Source organism: Podarcis gaigeae (genome assembly GCF_964106915.1).
Source record: "Podarcis gaigeae genome assembly, chromosome: 14".
NCBI classification, from domain to species: domain Eukaryota; kingdom Metazoa; phylum Chordata; class Lepidosauria; order Squamata; family Lacertidae; genus Podarcis; species Podarcis gaigeae.
The window spans coordinates 15,718,430-15,742,196 of record NC_139690.1 but is presented as its reverse complement, the minus strand read 5'-3'; the positions used below and the strand labels follow the sequence as shown (position 1 = coordinate 15,742,196).

The window sequence follows — 23,767 nt, the reverse complement described above, 5'->3', positions numbered from 1 at the left end:
AGAGAGGGGGAAGGGTGCTGGGAAATGTACCTCTGTGAAGGGGAAGCTACAGTTCCCAGGCCTCTTTGGGGAAGTCATGTGCTTTAAATATATGGGTATGCACAGCCCAATAAGACACTCTGTTTTCTTAAATCAGGGTTGGTTAAATATTGTAGATGTGAGCATAACGTACATCCATAGATTGCATCTTTGGCTAATCAGTAGAGCTTCAGGACAGTTACTTTAAACTAAGCTGATATTCCTGTTGCATGTGCCCCCATTCTAATCATGTTTTGTGTGTGCTGGGTACAGTGGCGTAGCGTGGGTTGTCAGCACCCGGGGCAAGGCAAGTAATTTGCGCCCCCTAACCCGTGGATTGTGACGCGGGTGGTGCGGTGGGTAAAACCTCAGCGCCTAGGGCTTGCCGATCGCATGGTTAGCGGTTCGAATCCCCGCGGCGGGGTGAGCTCCCGGCTTTCGGTCCCAGCTCCTGCCCACCTAGCAGTTCGAAAGCACCCCTAAGTGCAAGTAGATAAATAGGTACTGCTTTATAGCGGGAAGGTAAACGGCGTTTCCATGTGCTGCGCTGGTGCTGGCTTGCCAGAACAGCTTTGTCACGCTGGCCACGTGACCCGGAAGTGTCTCCAGACAGCGCTGGCTCCCGGCTTCTAGAGTGAGATGGGCGCACAACCCTAGAGTTGGACACGACTGGCCCGTACGGGCAGGGGTACCTTTACCTTTTACCTTTTAACCCGTGGATTTGCGCCCCCTAACCCTAACCCCCAGATGTTGCGCCCGGTGCGGCCGGGCCCCCCTGCGCCCCCCACGCTATGCCACTGGCTGGGTAGCTGGAGCCATCTTTCAGATTTTCCACAATGGTGACGATAGATCAGAGGCACTGGAGCTCTGCTGCTGCTCATTGCTATCACCACAACCAAATATCCCAGCTAGGGAGACCCACCAGAGGACATTTTGCCAAGGGAATACTCAAACCTGGAGCCAGGCTTGGATATTTTCAGATTATACCAAAGATTTGTCTAACCTATTTTGGGGTGGGGGGAGTCATGCAGTATTTTGGAAGTGATTTTAAAACAGATGGACAAAGCAACAGGAAGGATGAGCCAGGGACACGCCAGATGGACATGAACATATTTGAAGACTTGGGTGAAGACTGGCCTCCTACCAGGAGGTAAAAATCAATGCAGCTTATCCTAAAGCAAATTTCAATTATTAATCTTAATGAATACATTGTTTTTTTGCATGGGAAAAATACAATGTGGCCATATGAGGTGGCATCATGCTGTTTTCTTTGTACACTAAAGGCTGATTCAGTCAGGGAACATTGTGGCTTGTTTTTGTTCACAGTTGTATAAACTGATTTGGGGTGAAAAGCTTCATGTGAAATATATACAGTGTTATATGTGCAAGCCAGTTAAGTAGCAAGTAACATGGTGTGCCAGACTACAAATACTTGAAGTGTAGTAATCTAGTACTAGCTGAGTCTGATAAGGTTACTGCAACAATACTGTAATGAGGAAGGATATGCATGGAAAGCTCATTGACAAAACTCAGCAGGTAGCAGGCCTTACTTAATTAATCACTTATTATTTTCAGCAAGCCATGTCATTTCAGCTAACTGCTTTGTACAAGCCCTGCAAATAAGGACTGAAAAACAGTTTTTGCTCTTGATTTCAAGTCTTCATTTCTCAAGGCTCATATAAACAGTGGCCAGTGGGAGTTGTGGTCCAACAGTGTATGGAAAGCCATGGGTTCCCCATCCCTCATCTGGCAGCAGCTGTGAACCATGACAGCTAAATGGAGCCTACATTGAAGAGACAACAAAGTACTTGCCATGACCATTGAGGCATTGGCACTTACTGCAGATCCCCAAAGCCAAGCTGCCATAGCCGTCCGGAATTGAGATGTCAGATGCCTGTGAGCCTGATCCAAGGACTGGAAGCCTAAGTCCAGCAAATACGGTAAGGTCATTTCCCCCTGCTGTATTTCAAACTGAATTGGGACGGTGTTGTTCACATCAGAGAGGGAGCAGGGATGTCTTCACCAAACGTGAATGCCCTTTTTGGTTTCCCCACACCTGCAACACACACAAACACACACTGCTATTCATGAAGCTGCCATCTGTGCACAATTGTGGTCTCAAACATTTGCATTACAGTGGTACCTTGGTTTAAGAGCAGCTTAGTTTATGAACAACTTGGATTAAGAACGCTGCAAACCCAGAAGTAGGTGTTTTGGTTTGTGAACTTTGCCTTGGAATAAGAACATGTTCCGCCTCCTGTTGAGTGTGTTCCATTTGTAAATTGAGTCCCCCACTGCTATGGGAAAGCACACCTTGGTTTAAGAATGTTTTGGTTTAAGAATGGACTTCTGGAAAGGATTAAGTTCATAAACCAAGGTACTCTGCATCTAGTTTTCTAGCTGGATTGAAGCTGATTTGAGGAAAGCACATCAAACAGCCGTATGTGTCAAGAAACAGCTGGATCAATATGGATTTTGGCTAACTCGGTGGGAATGTGGCTTCAAAAACTAGCAGTGGATGTAGAATAAGTAGTAATATGAACGTCCCTTGAGTCTTCTGTTATTTGGGCTGATTATTCCTAGTTCCTTCCACCTTTTCTCATATGATTTGTTTTCTAAAAAATCAAAGGGAAGGATGTTGCCTTTGTGTCTTCTTGTGGACACCCTAGAACCATATATTTGGTCATTGTTAGAAAAAGGATAGGGGACTAGGTGCACTTTTGGCCTGATCTAGAAGAGCTTTCCTTATGTTAGTGGAAAGATACAGGAGCTGTCATATTTGAAAAATGGTAGCAAAAATTAATAAGAGAGCTCACTGTGACTTTCTAATTCTGTAAGGACACGTGATTCAAATAATTCATATCTTTACCGCCAAACTGAATGACAACCAAACCAGAGTTTTGCTTTGATGGGCTGCAGGTGCCAAAGAATGCCTTTTGATAAACTGACTATACTCATCATTTGCAAGCAGGGAATCAGGAGGATGTATGGAATTTTACAATCACCTGCGCATGCATGCCTCTTGAAAATTAAAGGTATTGTTTTGTGCTTCCCATCTCCTCAAGTGATGATTCTAACAGCTGTATTTTTCAGCTGAAGAGAAAGGGCTAGATATAAAATTGAGTGTTGCGGTATTGGTTTATTTACAAACTATGCAGGTTGAGCAAGCAAATAACCATACGGTTTTTAAAGCAGCATTGGTTTCCACTCCAGCAAAGCAACATAATTAACTTGCAGTCCACACCAAGATTCCCCCTCGACATCCACTGGCAAAACTCAGATAAAACACGTGTTAAGTTGTTCATAATATATTCTTAAATGACATTTAAGAGGAAATAAAGCAGCCGCAGCACCCCAGTTTGAGGTGCATCTGCCAGGCACTCCTGTCTTCCACTGCCTCCCGCAGTTTGGTCAAACTACCACCAACTACCAGTGATCCAATGCCATGAAGCAAGCTGTCAAACTGTATAAAAGTCTAAAGATGACCTCTTCACTTGATACAACATGGTGATATTCCCATTGAAGCATCATTTGACTTTTCAATCTGTTGTAGATGGACAACATCACATGCAGGATGATGTCCATTGCAGATTATTATTTTTTTTGGGGGGGGGGAAGCAACTCTAATAAGGACAATCTCTCCCTGGTTGCTTTGAAATATAGCCCAGTTTTTATTAGATAAGCTTGGATTATGAACCTCCCATGCCACAGAAGAGATGAATATTTTCAACAGATGCCTGCCATTTCTTTAAGACACGGGGATTTGAGTTACAGATGGTGACAAGAGGCTGAGAATTCAAAACACCCGAACAACATACAAGTTGATATGTGAGAAAAATATTTTGGAGAACAAAATGATTCTGTGATTTAATTAGCCTGAAAATTATGCTGCTGTCCTCCAAAACTGCATAGTCTGCCCTGTTGTTTCACAATTTGTTGTCCTGGCTATGGTCCCTTTACAGTTCATAGACTTGTGGAACTGGAAGGCTGTGCGCTCTAAAGGCATAATCCATAACTCTGGTGTGCTACCCTCTTAACATCATCAAAGTTGGCCCATTACCATCAGTACATGTATGTGAGATTTAGAGCAAGGGGTGGGGAAATGTTTTCAGCTCCCCATTCCAAAAGGGAGGGGAGGAATGAATTCACCTTTGTACCATAGGCTGGGACGTGGGTGGCACTGTGGGTTAAACCACAGAGCCTAGGACTTGACAATCAGAAGGTCAGCAGTTTGAATCCCCGCAATGGGGTGAGCTCCCGTTGCTCGGTCCCTGCTCCTGCCAACCTAGCAGTTCAAAAGCATGTCAAAGTGCAGGTAGATAAATAGGTACCACTCTGGTGGGAAGGTAAATGGCATTTCCGTGTGCTGCTCTGGTTTGCCAGAAGCGGCTTAGTCATGCTGGCCACATGACCTGGAAGCTGTATACCGGCTCCCTTGGCCAATAAAGTGAGATGAGCGCCGCAACCCCAGAGTCGGCCACGACTGGGCCTAATGGTCAGGGGTCCATTTACCTTTACCTTTACCATAGGCTAGTTTCTATATACACCCCTCTCTAGCCTGCCTGCATCCAGGCAAGGAACAGTGAAAAATTAAGAGTTCAGGGACATAGTCCAGCCAGATAAGAACAATAAGAGAGGGTGTGAAGCAAGACTCGTGATAGGGTATGTCCTGAGAATGAGCGGGTGTAGCTTGGGGAGAGTCTGAAGGGCCATATAGAGAGGCCTGGGAGCCACATTTGGCCCCTGGGCCTAAGGTTTCCAATCCTTGCAGCTCCTAGATGGAAACCATTACAAAACTAGTCTTGTAAGCCAGGTGGGGTAAGACTTATCCAGGACCAAGGAAGGAAATGTTCACAAAATATTTCACCCCCTCGTTTAGATTACAGATGACCCAGCTGGAATATTGTGGGCAGGCATGTCAGGCTAACTCACAGTTCACAGATTATTAAGATTGCTATTTGGTTGTTGTGAAGGAATCTGGGTTCGGACAGAAAACTATTAATTGTGGCCAGAAAGACTGGTTAAAGCCCTTAATGGTTAGAGGCTAAGGATGCTAGGTTGATTCTTTAATCACATCCACACTGTATATTTAAAGGACTCTCAAACCACTTTTAACAGTCATGGATAATCCTGGGAATTGTAGTTTGTTACAGGGCACTGGGAACTGTAGCTGTATGAGGTCAGCACCCTTAACAAACTACAGTTCTCAGACTTATTTGGGAGAGGACCAAGTGCATTAAATGTGCTTTAACCTTGGCTGGAATTTTACTTTACTCCACTCTTTAGTTGTACGATTTTGCTCTACCATACATTTATGCTGTGTGCTGTTAAACTTATTTGCTGCTTTAAATACTGCATTCATATGTTGTGTGAATGGTTTTATTCACAGTGCCTTTAAATATTTTTGATTGAAGGTGTCAACTAAGTGTGTGTGTGTGTGTGTGTGTGTGTGTGTGTGTAATGCAATCTGAAGAAAAATCACTGACTCTGCAGTACCCTTTTTTGCAGTGCCCCTTTTCAACTTTTCCAGGACTGCTGTTTGGAAATCTGCCTTGAGGAGCATAGCCTTTAAATCTCCTTCAAGCAGACCTAGTGGCTGGAGTTACAAGTGTTTAAAATCTATGGGCGTACATTAGACTGTTGAGGGTTTGACAATGCTTATGTGCGGAAAATCCGCTGAACTACATTCGTCTCATGTGTCAGAATGGCGCAGCTGCTTATCTTGGAAGGCTTTTCAGAATTTGCACTAGATATTTCAGAAAGCCTGTCTCAACGTTACAGCTAATGGCAACGCTTGAAACCTCTTAGCATGATGCATATGGAGGAGGGGGACGGCGGGGGATGTAATTCCATCTGAGGGCTCTGGTGACATTAAACGGCTTGAGCTTCACTTGAGTGGTCGGCGATATCGCTACCTAGATGGAATTTCACCCTCATTCTGCACAGTTGGCAGAAGATGCTATGTGGCGTGGGTGCTATACTTCGCTTTCTCGCTTTCTCTCTCTTTTTGCTGGCTTGGCAATATCCCTAATTCACACAGAACTTTTAACAAAGCTACCCTTAATTCATATTTATATATACATATGTTTATAAAAAACCCCAGCAAACTGCAACTCTATGCACGCTTGCCTGGGAACAGTGGTGGCTGGTGCCCATTGGGATGGGTAGGGCAGAAGGCAGGAAGACCAACAGTAGGTGGTGACAGAGACAATTACAGGCAGGGCCACCTATAATTTAGGTTTGCACACATCTTCCTACCTGCTGGGTTTTGCAAGGGGCAACACTGAGACTAAGTGGGGGGGGGGGGGCTGATATCCAGGGCCACCCTCTGGGCTGGTTGTAACCAGTGGCGTAGTGTGAGTTGTCAGCACCCAGGGCAAGGCAAGTAATTTGTGCCCCCCTAACCCGTGGATTTTGTGCCCCCTAACCCGTGGAGCGCGGCCCCCCTGCACCCCCCACGCTACGCCACTGGTTGTAACTAAGAAGGCAGGCAGGTGGGGACTGGGTGAAGGTAGACAGAGGTTGGTGGGGCAGCACCTTCTGGCCTCATTATTTGGTTAGGATTGTATGTGTGTGTTTATTTCCCACATTTTTCTTAAAGGAGCTTAGGGTGGCACACATGGGTCTCCTCTTCCTCATTTAATGCCCGCAACAACCTGGTGAGGTAGCTTAGGCTGAGAGGCAGTGACTGGCCCAAGGTCACCTGGTGAGCTTCCTGGCCAAGTGGGGAGCCAAATTCTGACCTTCCTGGTCCTAGTTTGACACACTAACTACTGCACCACACTTTTGTTGCCGCCCCCAAGTGATTTACCCTGCAAAAACAAAACATTAAAAACCAAGTGTGATGGTCTGCAGGAGATGCCTTGGGAAGAATGGCCTCTACGTTAGCTATTCCTTTAAGAAGGTCCAGTCCACCTTTACAGGAGCCAGGGCTACCTGCAACTCAGCCAGCCTAGCCAAGGGATGGCTACGTCTGCAAACTGTTCACGAGTTTGGTTGGCATAATAAAGATGTTGCCCTGCTTTTGGATTGTATCTTATGGGCCAACATGGCTACTGTTTTAGCATTGTTTGGTTAAGAGACAATGTTGCAGTGTGATCTTTCAGGAAGATACAAGGGGTTAGGAGATGGGGTGGTAGCCAGCTAGGTTTTTTTACTCAGAGTAAATCCATTGAAATTACGGGGCACGACTAACTTTAAAAAAGGTAAAGGACCCCTGACAGTTAAGTCTAGTTGTGAACGACTCTGGAGTTGCGGCACTCATCTCATTTTACTGGCCAAGGGAGCCTACGTTTGTCTGCAGACAGTTTTTCCGGGTCATGTGGCCAGCATGACTAAGCCACTTCTGGCGAACCAGAGCAGCACATGGAAATGCCATTTAGCTTCCCACTGGAGCAGTACCTATTTATCTACTTGCACTCTGACGTGCTTTCAAACTGCTAGGTTGGCAGGAGCAGGGACCAAGCAACGGGAGCTCACTCTGTCGTGGAGATTCGAACCGCCAACCTTCTGATCGGCAAGCTCAGTGGTTTAGACCACAGCACCACCCGTGTCCCCTTATGACTAACTTAGATCCGTTAATTTGAATTGGTCTACTCTGAGTTGAAACTTAGTTGAATATGACCCAGTTTGCAAATTGCTGGCATCATCAGAAAGAAGTCTTTTCTTTTTCTTTCTTTTTTAAGTAGAAACACAAAGCAGGTTAAAAGAACTTCTGTGTTCAAACTATTTTGGAAACAGGTTCCACAGAAGTGTTCCTAAGTCACAAGACAAAAATGAAATGTTTATGCCTCCAAAACGTATTGGAAGAACCATATATAGCAATTACTGGATTGTTTATGAACGAGCCATTTATTATACTTAAACAGATGACATCAACTTTTAAACACGCGTCATAAAAATACGTGCTTGTCCTCTCACAGTCTTGCTTCAGAACATAGATATAGAAATGCCTTGCTCACTAATACCCAACAGAAAGTCTTACACATATTCAAAATATCTGTCCGTGAATTTTTTCAGCCTAAGGGAGAATTCCCACATTCATATTCTGAGCATCATCAGCCCTAATATTGTCAGTCATCTCAGATCCTTGCCATTTAACCTCAAAGGCCACATTTGCACCATATATTTAAAGCACTCTTATACAACAGCAACCATGGCTTCTCCGAAAGAATTATGGGAACTGTGGTTTGTTAAGGGTGCCAGAGAGAGAGAGAGACCACTTCTCCCTTCCCAGAGCATTTGCAGAGTACAGTGGTACCTCAGGTTAAGTACTTAATTCGTTCCGGAGGTCCGTTCTTAACCTGAAACTGTTCTTAACCTGAAGCACCACTTTAGCTAATGGGGCCTCCTGCTGCCGCCACGCTGCCGGAGCCCAATTTCTGTTCTTATCCTGAATCAAAGTTATTAACCTGAAGCACTATTTCTGGGTTAGCGGAGTGTGTAACCTGAAGCGTATGTAACCCGAGGTACCACTGTAGTTTAACAATCAATCTCTCTCCATAGGGAACTTTGCGAATCGTGGTTCTGTGAATTGTAGCTCAAGCCCATTTCCAACACACATTCTGGATTCCAGAATGTCTGAAACTTAAATCTGGCAAGTTCTGGCAACTCCCGATTCAAGACATCTTTGATGCAAGTGGTACCATCTTTTGGAAGTGAGTGAAGCAAGTCTGTAATACCCATTTTGCACCAACATGAAGTGATAATGAACCAGGGACCTTCTGTATGCAAAGCAGTCTCCCAAAGCAAGGGGGAAGCAAAGAAAGGAAGAAAAGTGAGGGTGCTTAGAATTCCAGTGAAATTTGAAATTTTGCTTATTACTTTGTGATGTTTCAGTTCGTTCTAATAAAACTTTTATGCTACTGTTTTCCAATTTCCCCCACTATTGTACCAACACAGCTGCCTGCAATGTTTGTCAAATTGTAGCAATCCACATGGCAATTATTGTGTTCATATGATGGTTGTTATTTTGTTATCATAGTAAACGCAGCACAGTCCTGGTGCTTTTGAAAACTGCTCTTGTATGTTTGAATCCACAATTCAGGAGTTAGAGAATGAATTTATAACTTGTTGGCCCACCCTTTGGCATACTTCAAATTAGAAACTTTTCCTGAGAGGATTAAAGACAGGTACTTCGCCTTGAGACACACATGTGGAAGGTGGTTAATAAATAACAAGAGAAATTAATGTCCTTTCCAAGGCACCCAATGTGAATGCTCTTTTTGTACAGTTTCCAAAATGACCGTAAAGCATGTTATGCTTATTCAAACAGTCAATGGAAATACAATATTTTAAAAATGTCTCCCCCCATAAAAAAAACCCAGCTTCACAGGATAAAATTTACACTTGCTAGTTTAAAATCAGCCTGAGAAAACCTTTTCTGATAAATCTTTGTTTATATTTTCACCTGTGAATATTTGTTTTCGCTCTCAGAACTGAGCTCACACCAACCTGGTGCCCTCCAGATGTGTGCCAGCCCTGGCACATTCTTCTTTATTAATTGCATTCATATAGCACCTTCCTTAGCTCCAGCTGGCCTACATGTTCCTTTCCCCCCTTCCCAACTTATCCTCACAACAACAATCTTGCGAGGAAGGTCAGGCGGAGAGAAAGTGTGCGCGCAAGTTCGTGCTGTGAACTTCATGGGAGATCAGACATTTCTGAGCCTGGCGCTTTCCAGCGCTGGGTGCAGCACTCGGTATCCTTTTGTTTCCGAGGTAGCGCAGTCCGATCCTATGCCCGTTGCCTCGCGAGTTAAAAACCCCACCGCGTTCAGGGGATTTCACTCCGTCCGCAGAGAGAGCCTGGCGGGGGCGAGGTCCGGGGAATCGCTCCGGCGCCCAGGATCGCGCGCGGGGGAGCCCCTGCACGGTGGCAGCCGCCGCTTTGATTGGACGCGTCGCGCGCCGTCCCGCCCCTCGCCCTCGGGAGAAACTGCGGCAGCGGCCGCGTGTGCCACTCTCTCTCTCCCCCCCCCCCCCCCCGCCAGTGAGCGAGTGGGAGGCGGCAGCGGGCGCTCAAAAGCAGGTGGAACTCAGAGCCGCCGCTCCAAAGCGCCGACTTCCGAAGCGGGAGAGGACAGCGCAGCGCGCGCCCGGCTCCAGCCTCGCCAGCCCAGCCGCTCGTCGGGCTGCCCTCGCTGCCCTCCCCGCCTGCGAGAGGCGCTTATGTAAAAGGACCAGAGGCAATTAAAGAGCAGGGCGGGCAGCTCCGAGGACGCCGAAGAGGTTGGGTGCCGCCGCCGCCGCCGCGAAGCCAGAGGCTGCTTTGCGCGCGCCGCCGCCACAGCTCGGAAGCTCCTCCACACACACCACCCGCGAGGGCGCTGAGGAGAAAGCTCTCCCCGGGGCGGCCGTATGTGCGAAGTCGGGACGCGCCCTCCGCTCCCCGCCGGCGACCGAGGCGGCGGAGAGACTCCCCCGGCCAGCGCGCTGTCGCCGCCGGGCTGCGTGGCCGGCGACAAGTGCCGAGAGATGGGGTGAGTCCGGGCGCCAGCGACGGAGTGTGGGGGGCGACACTTTCCCGCCTCGAAACTCGCGCCTTTTTGGAGGGCGCGCGCGGGGGGGGTTGCTCCTTGTGAGGAAGGGGCCTGCGGGGGGGGGGGCGCCCCGCGGAGGAGGCGCTCGAACTTCGGCGCGGCTCTCCGGCGCCGCCTGGCCACTTTCTCTCGGCGCGCCCTGGGCTCCTTTCCCTTTCAGAAAGGAGTCCCGCTGGCTGAACTCGACGGGATCGAGCCCTTCCCACTATCCGAGGCTTAAGCCTCCTGGAAAAGAGTGGGGGTTACTTCTGAGTAAATAGGTCCAGGTTCTGGCTTGAATGCTTCTAGATCTCCTGCGCCTTTCGCAGAGGATGTCCAGCCTGTAGGATCCCTGTAGGATTTGCTGCCCGGCAGTCGTGTCAGAAGTAAAAGTCTCATAGACTTCAGCAGGGCTTGCGTCCAGGTGGGTGTGCTTTCAGATCGCCACTTAGCTTTGGGAGGGCTAAAAAGGAAGCCGGTGCCTTGCTTAAATGGGAGGAATGGAAGGGTCGTGTGACTCAAGAGCTGGACTATATTTAAATAAAAAATAATCTCAGATTCAGATCATCTGGTTGTGTCAGGGTCAAGCCAAGCAGGGTCAGCCTTAGTCTGATCTTGGCTGTTCATATGAGCAATATTTTGAAAGTTATTGAAATCTGCTAGGCATTCTGCAGTGATAGAAATCTAGAGACAAGCCTTGCCCGCAGGGATGCGAACAGGAAGGGAACAGGTCCAGACAGCACATTGACTTGGCAAGACTGGTGCAGGTGGCAGCTTTACAAACTGCCCCCCCCATTGTTACCTCATTTTTGCAACATATTTCCCACACCTTCCAATCTAATACTACAACACTAAAGGTGAAACATTATACTCGCTTACCTTCGGGTAAAGCCTGTTTCACTCATTGAGTCCATGTTCTCTAAGGCGCCAATTCTTTGCATGTATACCTGGAATAAACTTCGCTGAATGCAATTGGATTTATACTTCTGAATAAACCTGCATGGGATTGGGTTATGGGGACAGGAACTGGCTGGTATGGTCAGGAATGGCTCCCAAAAAGCTGCACTGTGCAATCCGGGAGATGCACCTCCCAGAAACTCTGGCACCATTGCAAAGATGATGCTGCATGTGTGCAACGGTGTGTCAGCCAAGGATGCAATTCCAGACATCATGAAGAAGAGCCATTGTTCAGTGGTAGACAATGTGTTTTGCATGCAGAAGATCCCAGGTTCAGTCTCTGGTATCTCCAGAGAGGACGCAGAATGTCTCCTGCCTCAGTTTCTGGAGAGCTGTTGCCAGTCAATATAGACCCGTAAGTATTCTTCACCTTTTTCAGACTCAGAACCCACCTTTAATCAAACATGGATTTGGGTACCCATTTCTTAAACTTTCCCCTCCCCATATATTTGCTGCTGTGATGCACCTTGGATCAGATCATGACCTAGTAGTGGTTCCCAGCCCACCAGTTGTAGACCAGTGGTGTAGCCCAAGGGTAGGCAAACTAAGGCCCGGGGGCCGGATCTGGCCCAGTCGCCTTCTAAATCCAGCCTGCGGACGGTCCGGGAATCAGCGCATTTTTACATGAGTAGAATGTGTCCTTTTATTTAAAATACATCTCTGGGTTATTTGTGGGGCATAAGAATTCGTTCATTCTTTTTTCAAAATATAGTCAGGCCCCCCACAAGGTCTGAGGGACAGTGGACCGGCCCCCTGCTGGAAAGGTCTGCTGACCCCTGGTGTAGCCAATACTGAGCTAGATGGACCATTGGGTCTGACTGGTAAAAGGCATCTGATTTCACGCCAGCGTTCTCCATGATGTGGCAAAGAGTCCCAAGGGCTCTCATATTGCATGCTGCTTCATGTTTGCCCCTAAAAATAAAAATATTGCTGTCCAAAGCAAGTGCTTGAGATGTTTCTCTAGGGTAAAGTGTAGCTTGCATATGAGTTTTACAAAAGCTAGGCGCTCACAAAACACTTCTTTCAGTCTGCTTGTAATCACACAGCTGTTGGGATTGTATGGATGGCTTGGAGGCTGAGTGGATGAAACAACACCCTTCCCATTTTACAAATTTCCTGCTGGTTACCAGGATGTGACTTTCACTCACTATGGGCAACCAGGAGAGTTGCCTTTTGCAAGTTCTATAGTGTGCATACTGTTTTGTTGGGATGTGTGTACTCGATGCAATTTGACTGGCAACTTTCAACATCTGTTTTGATTGCCACCAGTTTGACTTGCACTCTGATCATTTACCTGCAAATAAGCACTGCGGACTTCCATTGTTTTCCTTCAAGTGAGCATGCTGAGGATGAATACTTTACATGGTCACATTTTCGCATGTTGCATTCCAGTATTGGGGAGTGAGATGTATTGTGACTGGGGCAATAAGACAACCAGCAGTCAAGTTTTTGCCCCTCCCCTCCCAAATCTGAACATGTGCCATTTGGGTTATGGGTCAGGTCACCAACTCCTCAACAAGCTGCTGTAGTTGTGCCTTTAAAAGCACACTTTGGCAACTGAAGCTTTCTAAGGCACTAGCATTTGCCATGTTCAGACTTCCTTGAAAGTGGGTGTAATCCACTGCTGGAGATACAAGCTGTGTGTTGCTCTGCACAAATGTGTTATTAAGGCATGGGGGTGAGGCTGGGCCAGTGTGGATTGTACTGGTTTAAGAATTACAGAACAGGTTAGATCGCCTGCTAATGACTGTTGACCAAGTCACTGTTAAAGCATAGCTGCAGGGGCTGGTTCAGGAGTTGGCCACCATAACAGTGATCTGCCCAGAAGTATTGCCCAGTGAGTTATTTATATTACTGTACGGTAAATAATTTGTGGCTTGCAGACAATGTGATGGGAGGAAGATGCCTGGTTTAAGGTATACATCAGCATAGTATAATATCCACAACAGGTAGAATTACCAGTGTGTTTACTGGCTCTTTGACTGCTCCCTGACATTTGTTAATGCTTATCTGCCTGTCGTGAAAAGTTTTACTGCTGGATTTCTGCAGTCTTAGCAGCTTCTAAAGGTATAGGAAGAGATGCGCTTTTCAGGTGAATATTGGCAATAGTGAATTTAGGCCAGTAAAACCACTTTCCCTGGGCACAGCCTGGATAGGAGCTGGCACCAAAATTCCTGAAACATATTGACATGTACTAAAAAACATGTAACATTTTGTTTTCCACCTGAAATAATTACTCATGCTTCCAAGTTTCCAAAAAAGCCAGGCATTTGATTGATCAGAGATTTGATGAAGGTGCAGGCAGAGTAGTATTGTAGCATCTTCATAGTCTCAGCATTTACAGCCTGACTCAGTGCAGTACATTCAATAGCTGAAGGAGCTGGAAGAGTTAACTGAAAACACGGGTAACTGAACTTAAGATTTCAGCAGTGGTACCTTTTAAAAGTCCACTACTGTTTTTGCTAATAATAATTTTAAAAAGCATTCCTTCAAAAAACTGAGCATGGTGTACATAGCCTCCCCTCATTTTATATCACCCTCATTTTATCCTCACAACAGCCCTGTAAGGTAGGCTAGGCAAATAAATTTTCCCCATTTTACTCTTCTACTCTAACCACTAACATCACAGTAGCTCTCTTCAGACTGCTCAGTTGCTTACCATAGTGATTAGACCAGGAGTAATTTGTCCTATAATTGCTTTACCTATGTATGTTTAAACTTGGATACATTTTGTGGGGGAACCGAAGTGGGTGTTTTCCTTAGGCACTGGTGGACTAGTTCGAACTTTGAATTGAAGGACAAAAGTCAAGGACAATAGGCAGTGCAAGTCTGGCAGCTGGAGATTTCCAAATTCTCCCTGATAAAGAGGAAATAATGGCCGCTATCTGCCTTTGACAGGGAGTTATGTAAAGGAAGGTGTGAAGTGAGTGACCAAGTTAGAAGGCCACAGCTTCATTTAAAATTATTTTTAAAATCGGCTTCCTACATAAAATGTCTGCCAAAAGAGAAAATTAGCATGTCGTCATTTATCTAGGAAATAGGAATAACTCTTCCATAGTTTCCTTTGTGTGACTACTTAATGCCAAGAATTCTGCAACCTGTATAGGTGATGCAAATTGGGATATGTTACACAGTGCTTTTTATTCTTTTAAAAATAAATAAAAATATGTGTCTCATTTTACTTCTTGTTCTGGTTTGAAGTGGGGCAAGGTGCAGTGGTACCTCAGTTTAAGAACAGCCCTGTTTATGAACTATTCAGTTTAAGAACTCTGCAAAACCGGAAGCAGTGTTCTGGTTTGCGAACTTTACCTTGGTCTAAGAACAGAAGCCAAATGGTGGAAGGACACCGGCGGTGGGAGGCCTTATTAGGGAAAGCGCACCTCAGTTTAAGAACGGATTTGGTTCAAGAGCAGACTTCCGGAACGGATTAAGTTCATAAACTGAGGTACCACTGTATGTTGAAACTCTACCCCAACCACTGGAAAACTTTCTGACTTCTGAGATCTGAGCTGGCATTGCCCACAAACCTTTAAACACAGTTTCATAGTCATAAGGACTAGCAGCTTGATTTCCCTCCTCCAAAAGGAATTCCCAGATTCTTAGGACTCTGCTTCTACACTCAGCACTAGCTTCTGAGCTTTCTCAACATTCCTGCAGGATCCTAGCATGTATGATGTCTAGCTTACTGCTGTCTCACACCCTATCAGATTTATTTGGCCATCTAGCCCAGAATTGTCTCCTCTGATGGGTCTCAGGAAGATTCACCCCCCCCATCAGCTGCTACTTGATTCTCCCTGTCATCTTCATTTCAATGGACTTTGATAACAGCTGGTTCTGGAGAGCCACCATCAGCCACAGCAGAGAGTACCAGACAAGATGGACAAATAAGCAGTTCCTGGGATAAGGCAGCTTCCTGTGTTCCAAACTGGAGATGCCAGGGATTGAATCTTAGACTTTCTGCATGCGAAACATATGCTCTCCTGCTGAGCTATGTTCCCTACAAAAAGGGGAAAAAAGACTTGCCATTTCCAGTGCCTGTAAGGGTTCTTCTGTATCCTTAAGACTTCAATTATCAGTGTACCAAATATTTCTTTGAAGAGTAGTCTTGAATTCTCTAAGGTACACTGACCAGTTTCTTCAGGTTACTCCTGTTAATTCAGTATAATTATTTTAGGGTACCTAATCTTAAGGTTGTAGCCTGAGGTGCCTTGGGCCATTAACTTATTGCATGCCAAAGGGAATGTTAGGAACCTCTTTAACTTTCTCAGTGGTAAGCATGTGATGGAAAAGTAGCTTTTGACATGCACAAGCTTTTAAGACTTGGGTTCTTGCTAAGCAAAACACCTCCCATGACATTGATATTAAGCTGAATGAATGTCATTATAGCTGAATGAATGTCATTTTGCACAAGGTGGGCAGGCAGGCAGCCTTTGAAAGTAAAATGTTTGACTTCATTAGCCCATTTTATGGGTTGAATTACTAAAACCTATTTGCCAAAAGTGTAAATGTGAAATGTCACGAGGTGACAAACCCTTCAAGTATTTAACGTGATGTCAGAGCTAGGGATTTATTTTCAACTTCTTTATATTTTCATCAGTGAAATTGCGTTGATTTTTGTATTTCGGCTGCTTTATATGAATACTGTCTGCTTGCATAAGCAACTAGATTTAGGCTTTGCATCTCTTCTAGTATTTTTAGCTTGAGTTTCTTAGAAGTGTTAGGAACCTAAAATCTCACTTACTTGGAAGCAAGTTCCACTTAAATCAGTAAACCTGCTTCCAAATAAGTGTATTGGAGATGGATATGCTGTTTAATCTTTAGTAGCTTGTTGAATGTGGGCATTGCTGTACATTTTGGGAGCAAACACCAGTGCAATGTGGTCCATTAGGGTGACCAGAAGACTTGCCCACTAACCTTAGGCAGCTCCCACCTTGCCTGCCTTCTTACTTAAAATCAGTCCAGGAACTGCTGCTACCTATCAGTTTCCTCAGCCTTAGTCTAAGTATTGCCTTTGTAGGACTCAACAGGGAGGAGGATGGGAACAATGTTGAATTAGTTGGCACAGAAAGCACACGCCACCACTGATGTGCATCAAAGGTGTTTTTTAAAGCATACATCTAAAAGCGGAAAGGCTGTGAACATGACCAAGAACTACATAAGCACAGGAAGACGCATCAGAGAGGTGGAATTGGCTGGGACTCCCTGTGGAGTGAATACTTAGGAAACCTAGGTTAGCTGATGACACAACACTAAGCGGTGTGGTGTAGTGGTTAAGAGCGGTAGACTCATAATCTGGTGAACCGGGTTCACGTCTCCGCTCCTCCACATGCAGCTGCTGGGTGACTTTGGGCTAGTCACACTTCTCTGAAGCCTCTCAGCCTCACTCACCTCACAGAGTGTTTGTTGTGGGGGAGGAAGGGAAAGGATAATGTTAGCCTCTTTGAGATTCCTTCAGGTAGTGATAAAGCAGGATATCAAATCCAAACTCCTCTTCTAAGTGTGAAAATAGAAACCAGCAGAAACACACCTACTGACCCCAGCTACCCGCCCTCCTTGCCACCTTGTTTTCAGTCTGCGAAAGCAGGTAGTGAATTCAGAATGGGTACTTGACGGGCCAGAAAAGATTTCGTGAAATATTTCAGGCCACAGGCCATCCTGTAGAATTCTTGGGCAGCTGTTTTCACCCCAGTACAGCTGATGCCTGCCCTTGACCCACAGTTTTAATTCCCACAATGCCCCATACAGTGTTGTTCCAGGGCCCAGGCACTGCTCCCCCCCCCTAGAAAAATAGGTGCTGGTACTCACCATGGAGTTGTTACAGGAAGTCCCACACTTTTTAACAAAAAAGAAGAGGAGGTATCAGTACTGTGTACCCTCGAGTACCCCCTGAAAAAAAAGCAGTGACACCAGGGAATTTTGGGAAATTAAGGCAGTGGTTTTGTTGGAGTGCTGTTGCTGCTGCCTGCCGTGGCAGCCTCTAGGTAAATCAGACATGCCTCACAGACCAAGAGCCATGGCTCAGTTGTAGAGTATCTGCCTTGTATGCAGAAGGTCTCAGGTTCGATTCCCCACATCTCCTGGTAGGGCTGGGAGAACCCCCTGCCTGACCTGCTGGGGAGCCACTGCCAGTCAGTGTTGTAGACCATACAGAGCTAGCTGGAGCAATGGCCTGACTCTGTACAAGGTAGCGTCCTATCTTCCTAAGATGGCACTCTGCCCAAGTCCCCACCTCGAACCTGAAATGCTTGGCCCTAGAATACTGTTCAGATATTTTCAAAGGAAAAATAGTGTTGCAGATTTGGGGTACCAGGGTCTATTAGTGAATAGAGATTCGTATAGATAATATGAGGGATGTTGAATGCAAAGTACAAGCTGCAGCAGTTCTCCTGGGTGTAGCCTGTACAATCTAGCCTGGCTGGGCTGGTTGAATGTAGGTCATTATGAAACAATAGGCTGAGGTTACCACACTAAAGAGGAATCTCTCAGGTCTGTGTAAAACAGAGGTTCTCAAGGTGATGGGGAGGGGTGAGGTGACAGGAAGGAGATTTGGGTCAGAGACTGTTTTATGGTTGTGCGACTGGTTCAGGCGCACTGGGCACCGTGCTCTGGAGGGTAGGACTTGAACCAATGGCTTCAAGTTGCAAGAAAGGAGATTCTGATTAAGCGTTCGGAAAAACTTTCTGACTGTAAGAGTTGTTCAGTAGTGGAGCAGATTCCCACAAGAGGTGGTAGACTCTCCTTCCTTGGAGGTTTTTAAACAGAGGTTGGATGGCCATCTGTCATGGATGCTTTAGTCGAGATTCCTGCATTACAGGGGGTTGGACTAGATGACCCTTGGGGTCCCTTCCAACTCTTAAGATTCTATGATTCAGGTTATGGTGCTCCTGTGACTTATCTGCTCCTCTCATTTAGCCCTTCATGGCAAGTAGTCATCCTTAAATATTCCACCCTCCTTCTGTTCACTCACTTCTCTGTCTACTCATGCAACTCTAAGCATGGAACTGCACAGTTCAGAATTTATGAAGATTGGGCGCATAAATGTTAATTGTGTGATGGTGCTGAAGTGGCATAGCTCTGAACAATTGAGCAAACAAGATGAATATCAAGCAGGAACAGGAGGTGAAAGCTATATTGGAAGCTGGAATATGACAGAGATAATTTTGAAGCATTAAGGGTGTATGGAGAAAGCTGCACAGGAACTCCTCTAGGCAGAGACCCCACCCAAATGCCTTATTTATTTAAAGCACACACCTTCCCCCCCCCCAATGCTTCTGGCAAAAAGAGTCCTAGGGCAGCTTAAAGGTAAAGGTAAAGGAACCCCTGACCATTAGGTCCAGTCGCGGCCGACTCTGGGGTAGCGGCGCTCATCTCGCTTTACTGGCCAAGGGAGCCGGCGTACAGCTTCTGGGTCATGTGGTCAGCATGACTAAGCTGCTTCTGGCAAACCAGAGCAGCGCACAGAAACACCGTTTATCTTCCCGCTGGAGCGGTACCTATTTATCTACTTGCACTTGGTGCTTTTGAACTGCTAGGTTGGCAGGAGCAGGGACCGAGCAACGGGAGCTCACCCCGTCATGGGGATTCGAACTGCCGACCTTCTGATCGGCAAGTCCTAGGCTCTGTGGTTTAACCCACAGAGCTCCACCCGTGTCCCATTGGGCAGCTTACCGATTAGTAAAACGCAAAGTCATCAAGACTGTTCCTGACCCTGGGCATCCGTTATTAACAGTGTTTTTGTAAGGATTAGCTTCAATGGAAAGGGGATCTAAAATAAGTTGTTCTCTTAACACAGCCGGTGCAGTAACGCTGCTTTCCATCTCTCCCTCTGTAGCATCCTGATGGAATGGCTGATGGCTAGGTCACAATTGAGGAAGAGCCAAAAGCCTGTTGTTTAGCATTCCAGAGGTATAATGGGCTTTGTTCATTTCTATCTTGGATGGGGAAGAAAAGAAACTACTTCTGCCAAAGTTAACAGCGGGACATGTAGCAGCTAGAGGAGGCTTTCCTTTCTTTTGCAATGCTTTGTTGTAGTGCACAGTGTTTTATGCCTTAGTCTTCTTGTTGATATTTGAAGCAAGTGTATAAGTTAAGACGTTTTTAAGCCATGTTGTTTTTGATTTTAAGTGTTTTATGTGTTCACTGTGTCTGCAAACTAAATGCTAACTTAATTTGCATTGGATGTAAAACTGCCATTGGCATCACCAGGAGCCCTTCTCTCAGTGAAAATGGCAGTATGTATTAAATACCGTATTTTTTGCTCTATAAGACTCACTTTTTCCCTCCTAAAAAGTAAGGGGAAATGTGTGTGCGTCTTATGGAGCGAATGCAGGCTGCGCAGCTATCCCAGAAGCCAGAACAGCAAGAGGGATTGCTGCTTTCACTGCGCAGTGATCCCTCTTGCTGTTCTGGCTTCTGGGATTCAGAATATTTTTTTTCTAGTTATCCTCCTCCAAAAACTAGGTGCGTCTGATGGTCTGGTGCGTCTTATAGAGCGAAAAATACGGTACTTATATCCTTCAAGGAGCTCAGAATGGCATGCATAGCTCTCCCCCTCCCTATTTTATTTTCACAACAACCCTAAGAGGTAGGTTAGGCTGAGAGACAACGTCTGGACCAGGGTCTCCCAGTGAGCTTCATGGCTGGGTCAGAATTTGAACCCTGGCCTCCCTGGTCATAGTCCAACACTCTGGGCACTCCAGTTTTCATTGGGACCTGTTAAGGTCCCAATCCTACTTGAATCCCCAACTTCAACTAATAGCACCCCACGTACAAATGTGCACATTAAATATAATAATGCATTTAACCTTGCATTTTGTTTGACCCTAACAAGGGGTGTCTAGTGGATAGTCTCAAAACTACAATTGCCAGGGGTTATTTAGGGGAACCATCCACAACTTAGTTAACCCAGCTTCAAAGTGGTTTAAAATGTGTAGAAAATGCACTAGGTGGTGAAACACCTTTGTTTGCAGTTCCAGGCCCCTGGTTCAAGGATGGGGAACCTCTGGGCCACCAGCTTCTCATTGGACTCCAACTCCCATGAGCCCCAGCCAGCATGGCTTATGGTCCAGCAACATATGGATGGCCACACATCCTTGCCCTAGCTGAAAGTCACACACAGCTTGTGGGATGTATGCGGCTTGTTTGAGTGACAACATTTGCACATGTGGCTTAGAGGCAATAACAGCTAATGCACCAGCTTCTTGTGATTTGCACCTCTTTCTCTGCCCCTACATTTAAAAGGACTTTTAGAAGATCACTGCAATATCTGAACCTTGAAAGGGTGATTATTTTGCGAATGTTTAGGAGCAGCTGCTGTAATGATGGCTGCGGCACAGAAGGAGTTTGCTGGATGTGCAGATTTGTGTGGGCTGGTTCAGTTCTGGAAGGTTTCTATAAAAGTTGATTGTCTATTTTTTCCTCATCCCACCCTGTGTACTACTAGCTATGTTTATGTACATTGTTCCCCCCCTCTCTCTCTTCCCCCCACCCATTTTCTAAATACCGCAAGCCAGCTTCCCTTAAATAGCATCTTGGAATTTGCTTGGTTGTGGTTGTGTTTGGGGTGTTGGAGGTGGGGGAACCTTATAATTTTGCATCTCTCAAGTAGTTGAATGCTACTGCCCTAAAACAGTCAAGAAGGCTGTGATTAAATTTCCAAATGTGGCAAGGGCAAGCGGCAGTGGCCCGCCGCTAGGGACAGGAAGCTTTTAGCTCTGGAGGGTTTGCGGGTGGGTGGGGTGGAAATTCTTAATGCGCAAAGAAAACCAGGAAGGAGGCCATTAATGCCAAGGAGGAGGGTCACTGAAGCTCTGTAGCATCTTGTTCAGAACTTGTTAGATTGAGCCATCAGTGGTAATGCTGGATAATGGTGTGCTTTGATGCTGTGTGCAGGATGGGGGGGGGGGAGGTATAGAATTGGATGAGAGAATAGCATTTTTCCTCCTGTGACTAGGGCTAAATCTGCACCATACATTGAAAGCACCATGATCAGTGGCGTAGCGTGGGGGGTGCAGGGGGGGGCGGCCACACTGGGCGCAACATCTGGGGGTTAGGGTTAGGGGGCGCAAATCCATGGGTTAGGGGGTGCAAATCCACGGGTTAGGGGGCGCAAATTACTTGTCTTGCCCCGGGTGCTGACAACCCACGCTACGCCACTGACCATGATGCCACTTTAAACAGCCCCCTGAAAGAACCATGCGGACAGTAGTTTGTAAAGGGTGCTGAGAATTGTTAGGAGACCCCTGTTCCCCTCACAGAGCTGTGGTGCTCCTAGTGGTTTTGAAAAAAGCAGTCCCTCTGTCCAGGGAACTCTGGGAATTGAAGCTCTGTAGGGGGAAAATTGGCCATCATAGAATTGTAGAGTTGGAAGGGGTCATGATGGCTATCTAGTCCAACCCCATGCCCATGGTGGGGCTGAAATCCAAGCTCCTGAGTTTAACAGTCTCAGGCTCTACCGACTGAGCTGTCCTTCAACCTAACAACTCTCAGCATCCTCAAGAAACTCTGGTTCCCAGGGTTCTTTGGGTGAAGGCATGGCTGCCAACGTGGTATAGTAGTGCTGTAAATTAATGGTGCTGCTGTGGTTTAGGAATGAAATCCTGTGGGTCATATCCAGTCTTAGTCTTTTGTGCCATTGGAGCATTGTTGCACTAGAGAAGGCATAGGCAAGTTGCTGGCAACTTCTTTGCACAGTTGCATAGCCTGTTGCACAGTGAGTTTCTGCTACTGTACTGTTCTGTTGCATTGGATCTCAAATCCAATTAAAACTCAAATCAAAGGAGCCTGTATATTAATGGACAGAGGATGTTGAGCTTAGCTCAAAATCAGCACAAATGCCACAATGTTCAGTAAGAATTGCAGCAAACAACAAACGTTTTATAGGTCTGCTTAAGGGTTTCCAATGAAAGGGTTATATGGGGCCACTATAGAGAAGGCCTGGCTTTGTGTACCTTCAATGTATTGCTGCATCCCACCTCAATTTCCAAGTGGTGCAAGATTACAAGGGTTCCAGATGCTTACCCAGGGTTTGTGTTTCCTTTTGGAAATGTGGCACAGCGGAGACTGTGGTGTCTTTAAGATATATGGTTTATTTACACATATATACATCCTGAGCCTACATTGGAGGGGTTCACAGCATCAACACCCTAAACGGGTCTTGTTTCTCCCATAGCAGCAGCCTTGGATTCAAACACACACCAAGCATTGCACTCTCTCTCTTCAGCTTGTTGCTTTACTTCAGGTTCACACAATGGTACCAAAACTCTGCTCTCAAACTTGGGCTTTGTCCTTCCAAGTATCTCAGAGTTGGAAGGAGAGGCTCTACCCATTTTCTGTCTGGCACAGAGCCCCCTTTGTTCTCTTAATGGCCCTTCACCCAGGTGATGACCTCAAGAGAAAGCTAGCCTGTCTTATATTTTAACACTTGCTGGATCCAGAGTCCAGGAAGCTATCCTGGCTTGATTAGCTGTTAACTTTTGCTGGATCCAGGGATCAGAAGACTTGATTAGCTTTTAGCACTTGTAGGATCCAGGGATGGTGGGGGATGGCACCCACAAACTCATAACACTATGTAAAGTGCTTTGAAACACTGTAAAGGACAGGTAGCCAACGTAGATTTAGTTGGATTACAACTCCCATCTCTCCTGACCATTGGCTATCTTGGCTGGTTCTATGGGAATTGGAAGCCAGCAACATCAGGAAAGCACCACATTGGTTACTCCTGCTCTCTAAAGCATTATATAAGTGTAAACTTCAGGAGAGAACAACCAAAATGATCATTGGAATGGAAAGGGTGCAATGTTTGGGTTTAGAGAAAAGGCAAGCAAGAGGCAACGTGACATGCATGGTATGGAGAATGTGGTTAGAGAGGAAGTTTTTCTCCTTTTCTCTTAACACTGGAACTCCAATGAAGGACTTCCAATGAAACTAAATGTTGGAAGAATTAGGAGAGGCAAGATAAAATACGCCTTAAGACAGTGCTTAGTTAAATTGTGGAATTCATTCTCCTGAGGGGCAGTGGTGGCCACCAACTTGGGTGGCTTTAAAAGAGGGATTAGACAGCTTCGTGGAGAATAAGATTACAGTCATACCTCGGGTTGAAGTTGCTTCTGGTTGAGCGCTTCTGGGTTGCTCTCCGCAGCGACCCAGAAGTAACAGAATGCGTTACTTCCGTATTTCGCCACTTGTGCATGCGCAGACAGTCAAAATGACATCACATGCATGCGCAGAAGCAGCGAGTTATGACCCGTGCATGCACGGACGTGGGTTGCGTTC

General features: G+C 46.1%; 1 protein-coding gene and 1 long non-coding RNA gene across 2 annotated transcripts in view; both read left to right on the top strand.

Annotated features, from left to right (window-relative positions):
• LOC310831819 overlaps positions 1 to 23,767 on the top strand; it is a 186,051-nt gene that overhangs the window by 91,370 nt on the left and 70,914 nt on the right. The gene's annotated exons all lie outside the window — the stretch shown is intronic.
• Positions 10,045 to 23,767, top strand: part of HOMER2 (homer scaffold protein 2) — an 82,592-nt gene continuing 68,869 nt past the window's right edge. The window contains exon 1 of the mRNA XM_083712835.1: positions 10,045 to 10,498. Within this exon, the coding sequence (XP_083568961.1) occupies positions 10,377 to 10,498 (122 nt within the window). The 5' untranslated portion in view covers positions 10,045 to 10,376. The remainder of the gene's footprint in view (positions 10,499 to 23,767) is intronic.